The sequence below is a fragment of the Brassica oleracea genome, chromosome C8, assembly GCF_000695525.1.
Source record: "Brassica oleracea var. oleracea cultivar TO1000 chromosome C8, BOL, whole genome shotgun sequence".
NCBI classification, from domain to species: Eukaryota; Viridiplantae; Streptophyta; class Magnoliopsida; order Brassicales; family Brassicaceae; genus Brassica; species Brassica oleracea.
The window spans coordinates 21,376,186-21,390,216 of NC_027755.1; the positions used below are offsets into that span (position 1 = coordinate 21,376,186).

The 14,031-nt window shown below is 34.5% G+C and overlaps 2 protein-coding genes and 1 pseudogene across 3 annotated transcripts; 1 reads left to right on the plus strand and 2 right to left on the minus strand.

The window, feature by feature from the left end:
* Positions 1 to 4,382: 4,382 nt before the first annotated feature.
* Positions 4,383 to 5,491, minus strand: LOC106309729 (annotated as a pseudogene).
* A 702-nt stretch (positions 5,492 to 6,193) lies between these two features.
* On the plus strand, positions 6,194 to 7,871 carry LOC106307854 (DCN1-like protein 4). 2 transcript variants are annotated; one of them, XM_013744929.1, is made up of 8 exons: positions 6,194 to 6,344; positions 6,444 to 6,603; positions 6,682 to 6,756; positions 6,853 to 6,973; positions 7,074 to 7,134; positions 7,214 to 7,320; positions 7,422 to 7,490; positions 7,551 to 7,871. In XM_013744929.1, exons 2-8 carry the CDS (start codon positions 6,470 to 6,472, stop codon positions 7,644 to 7,646), a joined length of 663 nt encoding a protein of 220 aa, XP_013600383.1. In that variant the 5' UTR covers positions 6,194 to 6,344; positions 6,444 to 6,469; the 3' UTR covers positions 7,647 to 7,871. The 2 variants fall into 2 exon arrangements, with proteins under 2 accessions (XP_013600383.1, XP_013600384.1); XM_013744930.1 differs by having other exon boundaries at positions 7,422 to 7,487.
* A 32-nt stretch (positions 7,872 to 7,903) lies between these two features.
* On the minus strand, positions 7,904 to 9,444 carry LOC106307855 (Golgi SNAP receptor complex member 1-1-like). Its single transcript, XM_013744931.1, has 5 exons — positions 9,164 to 9,444; positions 8,735 to 8,962; positions 8,479 to 8,646; positions 8,286 to 8,399; positions 7,904 to 8,185 (listed from the first exon to the last, which is right to left on the minus strand). The coding sequence occupies exons 1-5, from the start codon at positions 9,200 to 9,202 to the stop codon at positions 8,072 to 8,074; spliced, it is 663 nt and encodes a 220-aa protein (XP_013600385.1). The 5' UTR covers positions 9,203 to 9,444; the 3' UTR covers positions 7,904 to 8,071.
* Positions 9,445 to 14,031: the final 4,587 nt, after the last annotated feature.

A 14,031-nucleotide genomic window follows, 5' to 3' on the forward strand; every position in this document is an offset into this window, starting at 1 on the left:
TTTTTAAAATATAAATACAAATTAAAAGATATTGTAAATAAAGTGTTAAATAACAAATAAAAAATTCTATATAACAAATTTTAAATCCTTATATATATTCATAAAAATATTAAAGTTTTTATATAAAACAAATTATATATCTTGTCGAACAATAATTTTTGCCTATATAAAAACATGACTACAACTTTGTAAAATAAATATTAATTTCTTAATGTTAAATGTACAGTATAAATTGTTTCAGAATATAAACTATTTTCTAAGAATTTTATTTTCATTTTAGGTAATATGATATTATAATTGAATTGTTTTTATTTGAAATTTATAGACTAGGGTTAACATGTTTGAGAGATAAATACATGAAGAACCTATACACAGAAATGCTTATGTAGGTGTCTTTAGTTTGCTTAGAAGGATGTACATAGAATACGTATAGTTCATTTATAGTTACAATATATTTGGTGTCAAATCAAAATAATAATCTATTATCATATAATCATGTTTTCTCTCCTGTGAAGCTGCCACGTCGTCATCCACATCAGAAAATCATGTTCTGTGACGTCGACACGTGTCCGGCTGGCTCAAAACGCTGCGCTTCATTTAATTTAAGAATCTGATGGGTTTTTAACTATGTGCGTAAAACTATATGGTTTTGGCCTACAAATTACATATTCTGTGTGAGGCCCGCCGACCCATTCTTGGAAACCCTATACTTAATGCAGTGAAAAAGTGGCGTTAGTCTTTTTCATGCGGCAACTTTGCAACGACTGAGCTTCTCTTAGATCTCTGATACGGTTCGAGTTTGTGGCTTTTTCATGATAACTCTCCCATTAATTCGATCAGGCGGTGTATTTTCGGATATAAATATGTCAGTATTTTTCATCTCGAAATCATCTCTCTGGCTTCTTTCTTTGCTTCCATCTTTCTTTGGGTGAAGATAACACATGTCGAAAAGAAAGTGGAGACTTGGTGTTAAACGGAGCTTCATTAGAGATTGAAGGTGGAACATCAAATCCATCTGAATCAGCAACATTAGGCTGTGCGGTGGTGGACTCTGCGATGCTTTTTGCTTCCGAAACTGCTCAAGCTGAATCCCATGAAAATTAACACACAATCTCAGTTCTAATAATCATGGAGAATTTCAAGTGATTCAAAGATCGAACAAAAGGGGCATGGATGATATGATGATCTAAATCTACCTTACGGCGTCCAGCTTCAGCGACCTCCTGCCTCCGCCTAACCTGAGCTGATTACAAAAAATTCAAATCCTTTTTTCTTTTTAGTTGGCATTGAAGCCATTAACAGATGTCATTACGAAATCGCCGATTAGAGAGAAAAAACTCGCCGGTGCACCAGGAGGAGACGGATCCTGACACAAAGATAACAGAGGGAGATCTGGAGAAACCCAGTTCCAAAATCGAGAGAATTGTAAAAAAAAATTAAGCCAGGGCTTTCGATTTGGAGGAGAAGAAAAGGAGAGGAAGGATATTATATATAAATTTTAATTTCCTTTTACGCCACATCTCTCTCATAATAACATTTTCTTTGATGCTTCGAACATTTTTTTGCTGGTTGGATGCAACTTTTTTTTATTTAGCACTTTCTACTCATTTTTTACGAAGGTAATTTGACCCACCAAAAGAAGAAAAAAAATTCTATCTAAGTAATAAAATTCATTTTATACAAAACTAAAACTATGCGTTGGCCAACAAAATGCGGTAAAGAGTAAAAAAAAAATGTATAAAGAATATATGTATCTTAATCCATTATATTTTGTTGTGTCCTTGCTAGATATTAAACTTAAGATAAAATAAATAAAACAAGGAAAAGTAGATAAATATCTAAGAAAACCATATGTTAAAAAAAAATACTTAGAACATCCATGTGGCCCATCGAACATGACGACAAACCACCAAAAAACAAGTTATCGAAAGAACCCTCCGAGCAAATTTAAATATTTTTTGTCACTATTTTAAAAACAGTAATTTGTAGTATTTATAATACACTTAAGCAATGTAGACTTATCGTTTTATCTACTATTATTAAAGTAGCTACGTCATCACTAAGATGATTTTTAAAATCTTTTTAAAAATATATAGTTTATTTAAACATATATTATGAATTTTATTAAACTAATTATCAAATTCATCATAGTATACGAAAAAAATATTTTTCATTATTGTCTTAAATAAATACTACAAATTACCTAATATAATTAATATATATGATAATAATATTTTAATAAATAAAGATTTGAGAACAATTTTGTATCTTCCATCCTTTTAGTTTAATTTATATTATAAAAAGATATGAACATCCTTTTATCTTATATTTGAATTTTTAAACGACTATAAATTAGTCAAAATATTAAAAAATCCTACATTGAAAATTTTGTGAGCAGTGATTTAACTTTATTTTGTTATAACAAGATTTAAATGATTATAAAATCTTATGATTATAAAGTCTCATTTAATAGATACTCAGAATATATATATATTATTTAAATTAAACTATATACCATATAAAAATACTTAAGTATGTTAATTTAGAAACTACATTAACAAGTATTGAAACTTTAATATTTAATTCCAAATTTGTATTAATTTAAGGAAAAAAAATGCTAAAGTACATATCATGCATTATCATATGGCATCCAAAACAACTATAATATAGAATTTTAACCACAATATATAATTTTTTAATAACTATTTTGTTCAATAAAATAACAATATTGTAAATAAAATTATGACTATCGTTCAAAAATATATGTAGGACATGTTGGAGAAAAAACTTCAAAAAAATAGATATTCTAAGACCCTTAAAAATTACGAAACTATTGGTTCTAAAGCCAAAGTAAAATTTGGTTCGTGTATATTTAACAATTATTTTACATTAAAGATAAATAAGAAAGATAAAAAAAATATATTCAGACCTTATCTAAGATTTAATTCATTATTTTTTTCATTTTGCTCATTATGTTATACATAGCTTTTAATAATAAAAATAGCAATTTTTTTTTTGAAACACCGAAAAAGAAAGTTTTTATTATTAAAATTTTTCGTTATACAAAACAATGAAAATAATTTTAAAATTGCCTAACATAATATATTTTTATAACACATATCTATATATACGTATAAAAAAATATAAATATCAGACATATAACAAAAAAATATAGGAAAATACGCCCGGGACGACCCTAGTAGATAGATATATAAATGTGTGCGTTTTTTGAGAAACCACAGCATTTCTATTGCTTTCGCGGAATTCATATTAACAATTTATATCTGTGAGACATCGAAAGTCATGTGCGTTTTTGTTAACTTGTTTGGAAAACCGCAAAAAAAAAAGAAGCAACTACTATGTGATTGGTGACATTAAAGCGTTTTACAGTAAAGTTTCGAAATCCGCAGTGAAATCCGCGAATTAAATATCTCCATTCATAACCATAAAATCAAAATGTAAGGAAGGCAAGGGAAGAGAAAAAACTCGGTACAACTAATCTCATAGCCGGTTACGAAACATTGATATTAAGCTCCCAAAATTGTTGAAGAAAATTATATTGACAAAAGTTTTCACAAATTTTTTTATAACCTCCAAATTTGTAAAAAAAAAAAAAATTAGCTTAAATTTTCAATACATCGCCTATAACCCCTTAATTCTCACGGCAGGCCCTGAACCTAATACTTGTGAGAAAAAGCATATAGCAAAACTCAAAAATATTTCAAACTCGTCTCCACTGTAATTATTGTCCTTCCGCAGAGGCAATGGCAGGGGACGACGATTATCAATTTATAGAATTACCACATCATATATTTAGTTAGAGCATGATTAATGGAAGGTTCTTAGGGTGGGGTTCTTACCGGAATATAAGAACCCGTCTCTTAACTTTTAACTAAAAAATCTAAGAACCAGCTCTTAAATATCTTATTTAAAAGCTGGTTCTTAGTTTTTTTTAGTTAAAAGTTAAGAGACGGGTTCTTATATTCCGTTAAGAACCCCACTCTACCCTAAGAACTCCCTATTAATCATGCTCTTACAGTTATGCGTAGTCTTTAACGTGTTGCTGATAAAAGAATACTGATGTTTGATGGCTAATGGCTAATGGCGGCTGTGTTGTAGTTATATATCATCATTCTGTTTTTGATTCAGCCTGCACATAGATGCGCTTTGTTAAAGATTTGTGTTGTCTTTTCAAAAGAGTGATCATGTTTAGTACCTGCTGCATTTTCTTTAACGACTTGTTACTTGCTCTTTTGTTGTTTTACCTGATCTCGAATGCATACGAGTTCCTCCTATTCGTGCAACAAGTAAAAGTATAAAAGATTTGGACTCTGGACTTTGATAGTAATGGTAAAAGAAGATGGGAAAAGAGATTTGTATGGTTGTGTTAAAAAAAGAAAAGAATAAACCCCTTTCCATGATATAAGTTTACATTTTTCGGAAGCTAAACTCATGACTTGGTGACAATCAAGTTTAACTACAGACTCAAACATACATGCTCACAAGTCACAAACCAAGAGCACCTAGAGGCGTTTTCCCCTGACCAGCCTCAAAGTAAAAGACCAACATAGCAAGCATCGCCAACCTAGAGTGCTTAATCTCCGCCACTTTCAACCTCTCCAGCTTCTCCCTATCCGACTCGTAAACACCGCCACGCGTCTTCCCAGCCAGAACCAACGGATCACCGGGATACAGCGAAATTCTCTGCTGTCCTCGACCACGGCGTCGCCCACTCAACGGACTGAGAATCCGGGTTGAAGAAGTCGACCCACCGTTTGCTATCCACCCAACCCATGAGAAGCAGCTGCGTCCCGAGTAGTGACCCGAACGAGAACGGCGCGTGGATCAGCTCCGGCTTCGAACCACGGCACGCCGCTCCATGCCTGCCCGACGAAGATCCCGAGAACCGCCGCCATCGCCCACCGGCCGTGGATCAGCTCCGCCTCTCTGTACCATTTCAGAAAAGCCGGGTCTTTTCCGAGACCCAATGGGTCGAACCCGAAATCTCCGGGTAGCCTGTCAAAAAACAATTCATATTGAACTAACTCATAAAGTTCTAAACTTTAAAAAAGGATTCACTTTACAAAACAGAGCTACGAGCAAAATGATCGTTCAGGAAACTAAGAATCATCATTGTCCATTGTTAATGTTAGTAACGGAGTGAATTGAGTCTATAGACTTACGAGCCATCGAGCCATTCAGGGTCGAGGAAGTTGCCGCCGCCTTTAACGGCGGGGATCCACGATTTTTTGGGCTGAGCAGCGGCAGCAGCTACGATCAGAGTTTTCCGGCTAACTCTCGCAGCTCCAGTGCCTACGCCGCTTCCTAATGCGACGGCACTACTCTTGCCTCCGGAGAGGAACGAAGAACAAAGTCCACTGATCACAGCTCCGGAGACGGCCGTTGCCATAAGATCTCTAATATGTCTCCACTGCTTTTGTGTGTGTTTTTTTTTTTGAGCAAAAAGAAACACAGAGCGGAGATTTAGTGGGGACAGTAGATGATGAGAATGAGAATCTCAGAGGCTGTCGTGGATAGATATCTGACCAATTAGAAGAGTCAGAAACAACTTCACCATAATCCACATCACTCACACTTGTCTTCTACTTGCCAACTCAATATTTTCATTTTTTCATAAAAATTATCTGATCTAATTTAATGGATGAAAAATTGAAAAAAAAAAAAAATTACAGATAAAGTTACAATTTGATTTTGCAATTACATAACAAAGTCACTTTGTGCTTAGAAACCACTTTTTCATGACTAAATACCTAATATTTCCTTTTAATAAGAATCTCATTTATCAAATGAAAGAATATCTTTTTTGTTCATACACCATATACATTTTCTATCAATGTTTACATCCGGTTTATCTCATAAGAGCAAAAAAATCCACAATTTCTCTAGTTTTGTGCCTTCCAAGCAGGGGCGGAGGCAGATAATTTTTTTGTTGGGAGCACGAGTAAAATTAGTCAGGATCAAACGTATATTTGATCAAAACAATAGGGATGTATTAATTTATTCAGTAATTTACATGGAATTTTAAAAAGTTGTTGGGGGCAAATGCCCCCCTCTCATACAATGTGGCTCCACCACTGCTTCCAAGTGGGAAGTGACCCATAATGAAAAAGTCAAAATGTGAGTGATACTGCACTCAGATAATAAGTGTGGACACTCTACTTTTTGGAGGCAACTAGAAAACCTAATCATGACTATAATAGACTTATTGGAACGCCAAATCACAGGCAACCATAGATTTTATACTGTTTGTTGTAGCAGGAGAACATCTTCTTCCACGGTTCCACCGCGGATCATCGACCCAAATCCGTCTAAGGCTTTTAAAGGTAAGTATTATGTTGAAATTTGGATTGAAAAAATCATAATCAGCCTGTGATTGGCTGGTGGTGGTGATAGAATAACATGTATGATCTTTGTTTGAACAGTTGAAGCTCCACTGTAAATCATCACTATGTTTTGTATTAAACGTTTCTGCTTCGTCATGACTATCGTTTCTGCTGCTCCGCTTACGGAACTGGAAAAGGCAGTGAATCATCTTATTGACGTGTTTCATAAGTATTCCAATACAAGTTCTAATCTCATTGAGTAAGTAACTGACTCTTCTTTCGATAGCTCCGTTTAGTATCATTCCAGCTTCTCTCTAATATAATGTTTCCTGAACAGCCCTGCAGGAATAGAGAAACTTTGCTCAGATTTGGATGTCTCTCGTACAGATATCAGATTCTTGATGCTTGCTTGGTACTTTACTATTTGATCCATGGAACATTTTCTTAATATATAGTTCTTTAACAACAATTACATTTCCCTAAAACAACTTTGAATCTCACATTGCAGGACAATGAAAGCTGAGAAACAGGGCTATATTACACATGAAGAGTGGACAAGAGGCCTTAAGGCTTTAAGAGCTGATACAATTGATGAACTGAAGAAAGCCCTTCCCCAGCTAGAGAAAGAGGTTCAGAGTTCTTATGCTTTCGTTTTATTTTTCTTATATTCGTTGTCATCTTCTCACCACTCAACCATGCTAACGCTTTTTTTTTTACTGTCTCTTTAAGGTCAGGACGCCATCAAATTTTGCAGATTTCTATGCTTACGCCTTTCGCTATTCTTTAACAGGTAAACATTATATTTGTATGTCACGGCTTATTTATCACCTTTCTGTGTTTGTGTGATGTCTGTTTACTTCTCAATTCAGAGGAAAAACCGGAGAGTACAGATATAGAGACTATATGTCAACTCCTAGATACCGTCATGGGATCTACATTCCGACCGCAAGTTGACTACTTTGTCGAGTATTTAAAGGTCTGCACACTCAATAATCTCATACTTTCTCATGTCCCGAATATTTAATAATCACATTCTAATTTCATGATTTGTTTTTTTTTTTTATGTTTGAAAAACAGATCCAAAAGGACTACAAAGTCATAAACATGGATCAATGGATGGGCTTTTACAGGTTCTGCAATGAGGTGGTATGTTTCCTATTAGTTCCCGGCTTGGCAGTTTCATCAGCTAACTAGTAACATTTACAGATAAGTTTCCCGGACATGTCGGAATACAGTCCAGGGCTTGCATGGCCGTTGGTCCTCAACAATTTTGTGGAATGGATTCGTGAAAAACAAGCCTGAAAAAAGCTTTAACACATTGTTCCTCAAGTCTTTGCAGGATCGTTGGGCTCAACAAACAGATTCAGCAAAATTTTATTTCAGTTTTCTTCCTTTAAAACTTTATCAGCAAAAATACATTTCGTTACATGTGATTTCACTTCAAAAGAGGGGAAACACATTATGTTCTCAAATATTATATCCAGTTGTGTTACTATCCAGTGTTTGAATTGGTCCAATGTTGCAACATAATACACAGCTAAAAAAAATCTAGTATACGATGAGAGAAACAGATTGGTTGTATAAGCTCTTCTAAACTGGAAACATAGGGACAAAGTTTGCTTGCTGTACACAAAATATTTATGTTCTTGATCTTTATTTTTACTAGAACATAGATGATGACAAAACAAATTTACATCACTGGAAAACCAGAAAGAAATGTGCAAATTTTACTTGGATAACCAGTAGATGAATATGAGAAATGTGCATACAGCCGCAACGAGTGAAAGAATGATTGTATCCATGGACTTTTTCCTCTTTATAGCTGACAGAATAGTGTTCACCTGCAGTGGGTTTAACCATAGTATTGCAGAGTGAGGTACATAGCCACACAAAAAGAAATCAAAGAGCAAAAAACAAAAGAGAAAGGAAAGGTCTTTGTACCGTGGGTAGACGACTCGTGACATTGCTAAGCTTTGAGTTGATACCTCCAAAAGTTGAACGTTGAAACACAAGTGTACCGAGTGTTGCCTGGGCTTGTGAAATGACACCATCCATCTGTACTACCGTTTTATATAATAGTCAGTTCACATAAGGTGTGTGTGATATACAGCTGTAAAGTCTAAGCAAACGGTACCTGCGCTGTATTGCGGTTGATACCCACATGTTCTTTGAGCAGTGCTTGTTCTGTCGACCCATCCCCAGCTTCTAAGTCTAGTCTAGTCCGATCAAATTCTTTAAAGTCCTCAAGAAGTGAAGCACGCTCTTGTTTCGCTCTAAGACTGGAGCGGTGTCGATGAAACTCCTGCATTTTTGAGTTGAGTCATACATATACAGGAACAAGAAATATAACATATATTCCATTGAAGTGCAACTATTAAATGGAACACTACCTGTGTGAGATCTTGAAGGATCTCCTGATGCCGAGTTAAGGTATGAGAGACCATCTCTGAGCCACCAGAAGAAACCCATGCTTGCATCTGAGTATTAACTTGTTGAAGTTGCCTTAAAAGCAAGTCAATCCCAGCTTCGAGATCACTCTCTTCACCGTCAGACTTTGTGGAAGCAAGTCTGCGGTATGAATGCATCTGCTCGTCAAGTTGAGCTTCAATTTTTCTAGCCTGTGGGATATTCAAAACAGAGCATCTTCATTTTAAGTATCATCAGGCCATATTAAACATTGCAGTTTAATCTAATAGAACGATAAATCATCTCTGAGACTGAGAGCTGCCCCCAAAACCAAACCAAATATTCAAAGATCTCAGACGCTAGTGATCTGTCCTAAAGAAATATACACTAGCTTCGAATTAGAAGAATATTACCTGTTTCCGTAAATCATCCCAAGAGCTAGGAATGTCCATGGTTTACTATGAATCAATCAAAATCTCTCCTTTTTATATCAGAACAAGGTTTATTCTCCTCCTCCTACTCGTAACCAAGCCTTCGAGTTCCCCCTCGAAGATGCGATGCGAACCAATTGATTCGATTACGAGAGAAGTAAAACCGGGTCAGATCGAAAGAGGAAGAAGAGAATTCGTACGGAGACGCAGACATAATTTTCTTCGTGTCGGTTCCATTTTTACGTAACCAGTAAGTAACTCGAGGATGACGAAGATTGTGGGCCCCTGATCCTCTGTTTCAACCCTCCCAATCGGGTTTCGGTTTTGTCTAATCGGATTTCGGTTTTTTTGGTTTATCAAAATCAGCTTCATTCGGGTTATATGAAAGTTCGGTTCTGGACCGGTTTGAGTTCTATCGGGTTTGGATCGGGGTTAGTAAATCTTCAAAAAAACCAGTGGAACCCGATGTACTTTCGGATTCAGATCACAGTCGGTTTAAAAATACCTGATTTGTACCTACTTTGTAACCAAAACATAAGTAAAATCGTTTCTTCGATTTAAAATTACCTGATTTGTACCTACTTTTGTAACCAAAACATAAGTAAAAGAGAAATACCATAAGATAGCACTAAAAAAATTTTGGTCACAAAAATAGACCACAAGGAGGAAAATGACCAAAATCTCTATAATTAAAAGAGAAGTACCCATAAAAAATACCTCTAAGTTTTCTAACTTATTTACACTTCCATGCCATTGAAAATTAAATTAAACTACCTATTCTAATGCTTGTCTTTTCCAGTTAAATTAATGAGTTTTTCTTAATCAAATTTAAACTTAATGTCATTAAATAAACCTACATATTTTAATGATTGTCTTTTTCAGTTAAATTAATGAGTTTTTCTTAATCAAATTTAAACTTAATGTCATTAAATGAACCTAAAAATACATCATATTTAACGTAGCTTATTACGTACGAGTACGACCCAATAATGAACTTGAATTTTATTTTTACAAAACCGTGAATCACTTGACTTATGTAATAATTAAAATATATTAACTACAATATAACAAATGCATATAACCTACCTATACTTTAGTTTGAAATGATCATGTTCAAGTTTTATATAGTCAACTTACATCATGCATCGATCGATGTACAATATTCAAACCACCTATAGTTTTCGTTTTCTTTATAGGATGTATCAACCAACCAATCATCCCATTGATTTTCTAAGTTTTATAAAAAAACAAATCAATAAATACAAATTCAAAATCCAATATTTCTATTAATCAAAACAAAATATATTCAATGTCGTTTCTTTAATGTACCTATTAAATATAGAAACTGTAATCATAATTACACTAATTATAAGAATATATTTGATTCCAACCAATTGATCTATTACTTCGGTAATTGATTTGCTTGCAGAAGAGGAAACAATAAATTTAAAATTTATAAGAATATAAAGATTTAGAGATTCCAACCAATTGCCTATATTTGCGTATGATTTCCGCATAATAAGCTTCAAATTGAACATTGAAAAAGATAGAGAGATTTTTTTAATCTTTTACACAAGCAAAGACTATAAATAATTTATTATTAATAAAATTATGAAATTATTTACAATTTGATGACTAATTCATCGTCCTTTTTTATATGTTAAATTTTTCATATAAGTTTAAAAATCATTTTATTTTCTTTTTACATGTATAACATGTAAAAATCATATTTTACATTAATAACCATTGTTTTTATATATCGTCTACAATTCTCTAATTACGTCTATTTGTTCATTTTTTTTATATGATATCGAATATTCATCATAAATAGATGGTTTAAGATGCCAAAAAAATTATTTACTTGGTGAATATAATACATCAAATATTACAAATACATTATTTAGTTAAATAAATAACCACAAACCGAGAATTCAAACCCACGCGGGTCAGGGTCTAGTGTTTCATTAAAGAGGTAAATATACACTAGGATTAACTAATCCAAACCTTATGGTGTACAGTAAGGGGTGGGAGCTTGGGAATGAGGTTTAAAATTTTATAAAATAAAAAATAAATATTAAAAATTTGTAAATAAAAATTTTAAAAATAGTTTCAAAATTATTTTCGAATTAAAAAAAAAAATTGAAAAAAATAAAAAATTGTTTCGAAAAAAAAATTTCAAAAAAAAATTTATAAAAAAGTTTGAATTTGAAAACATAAAATCTAAAACTATAAAAAAAATTATATTTTTTATTTTTTTTATATCTAGGGTATTAGTGTCATTTTACCTATTAGATGAAATATTTTGGTTATTTTCCTCCTTGTGATCTATTTTTATGACCAAAACTTGAAAATGGTCTATTTAGAAGAATTGCCCTAAATAAAATCGATTCAAAAATAAGAAAGAAACATCAAATATTGTTGGGGGTGGATTTACATCCTCCCTCAAGGCTCATTAAGACAATGAATTAGGCGCAATTTGTTAGGAAACCCTAGATATCTTTCTTCTATAAATAAGAAGCTAGCTCCTTATTAGAAAAGACTCTTTTTTCCATCTAGATCTAGAACACATCCTATAAGGATTTTATACATTTTTTGATTCATTTTACACTAGAAATCATTCTTGTAATGCAATATTTGATCAATAAAGTCTTTGGATGTTCTTTTTCTCATATTGATTCTATGAAGATTTCTCCTAAACCTCAAGAATCTAATACTTATCCTTAGATTCTTTATTGTATGATTCCAACAAACATCACCAACAAATACACCGTTTTTGGGTCAAACAGTTGGCGCTAGAAGGAGGGGGAACAAGGAGAACTATCTTCAAAGCATATCAAACTTGGGAGAATTCAGATCTCTCTCTCACGGTTACTCGTCATGGATAGCTCTCTCGCAGTTACTCGGCGCAAATCGTTCTCTCGCAGTCGCTCGGATCGATATCTCGCGGTCATTCGGCTCGCTCTCTTGCCGTTACTCGACACATATCGCTCTCTTACGGTTACTCATCATGGATAGCTCTCTCGCAATTACTAGGCGCAAATCGTTCTCTCGCAGTCGCTCGGATCGATCTCTCGCGGTCACTCGACTCGCTCTCTTGCAGTTACTCGGCACAGATCGCTCACTTGCGGTTACTCGTCATGGATAGCTCTCTCGCAGTTACTCGGCGCAGATCGTTCTCTCGCAGTCGCTCGGATCGATCTCTCGCTGTCACTCGTCATGGATAGCTCTCTCGTAGTTACTCAGTGCAGATCGTTCTCTCGCAGACGCTCGGATCGATCTCTCGTGGTCACTCGACTCGCTCTCTTGCAGTTACTCGGCACAGATCACTCTCTTGTGGTTACTCGTCACAGATCGCTCTCTCGCAGTTACTCGGCTCGGATCGCTTTCTCGAAGTCACTCGGATTGCTCGCAAGTCTCGAGCATGACGTGATACCGCGAAGACACGTCCACCCGTGGCGATTTGATTGTGATGGTTCGCTCATGGCGGTACGTTCATGATGATGTCTATGGCGACTTGTCTTTGGCAGTTTGTCGATTGACGCTTCATCCATGGCAACTTGCTCTGGTGGTTCAGAACACTGTCCTCACAGATCGTTCGCGCAACCATCCCGGAGTAAGAAGTCTGATCGAAATCAGAAGTATGTCGATGACAGCTCGCCCGAGACAGTCTGTCTATGACACTTCATCTATGGCAACCTAGCCATGACGGCCCGTTCATGACAATCGTCTGCGACATGGGTATGTGCCTAGTTCATTGTCTCATAAACCCTATTCGTAAAATTCGCAGAGATCGGTTTCATCTCTCTCTACGAACTTGGGGGGCTTACTGTTGGGGGTGAATTTACATCCTTTCTCAAGGCCCATTAAGACAATGAATTAGGCGCAATTTGTTAGGAAACCCTAGATATTTTTCTTCTATAAATAAGGAGCTACCTTCTTATTAGAAATGATTCTTTTTTCCATCTAGATCTAGAACACATCCTATGGATTTTATACATTCTTTGATTCACTTTACACTAGAAATCATTATTGTAATGCAATCTTTGATCAATAAAGTCTTTGGATGTTCTTTTTCTCATATTGATTCTATGAAGATTTCTCCTAAACCTCAAGAATCTAATACTTATCCTTAGATTCTTTATTGTATGATTCCAACAAACATCACCAGCAAATACACCGTTTTTGGATCAAACAAACGTGATCATTCAAAATTAAACGACAGGTAAACATAGTTATTGATAGAAGAAAAAACAAATAAATGAAAGCATAAAACAAAGACAAATTAAGTTCTAATGAAATGAAAAAACATTATTCAATAAAAACAAAACCAAAATTTAAAAACTTCAAGCTTCAACCACCACCTTCAACCATCAACCATCAACCTTCATATAATAGATAATTATTTTAGATGTTCAATAATATCTTAGTATATTTTAGATACATATTAGGAACTGAGATCATGTTTGGTACAAGTTTTTTTTGGAATTTTGAATGTTTCGGGTTCTATCAGATATCCATTTAGGTTCGGGTTCGGTTCGGATAATATCCATAACTCGAAATACCATAAAACAAGATCCATTCGGTATTTATGTCGGGTTCGGATCGGTTTGAATTCATTTTTATCGGATCGGATTCGGTTTGAGTTTTCGGGTTTATTTGACCAGCCGTACTATTCTGTATAAACGCTAGACAGTTGACCCACATGTTCTTGTCAAACTTACAAGTGGGCACGTGATATACACATGTTTGGGCCTAAAAGACAATATATCCAATTAGTTATCAGGCATCCCGGAACATTCATCAAACGGCGTTAGAAAAACCCATGGACCAGTAAAAGCCCATATACGTGG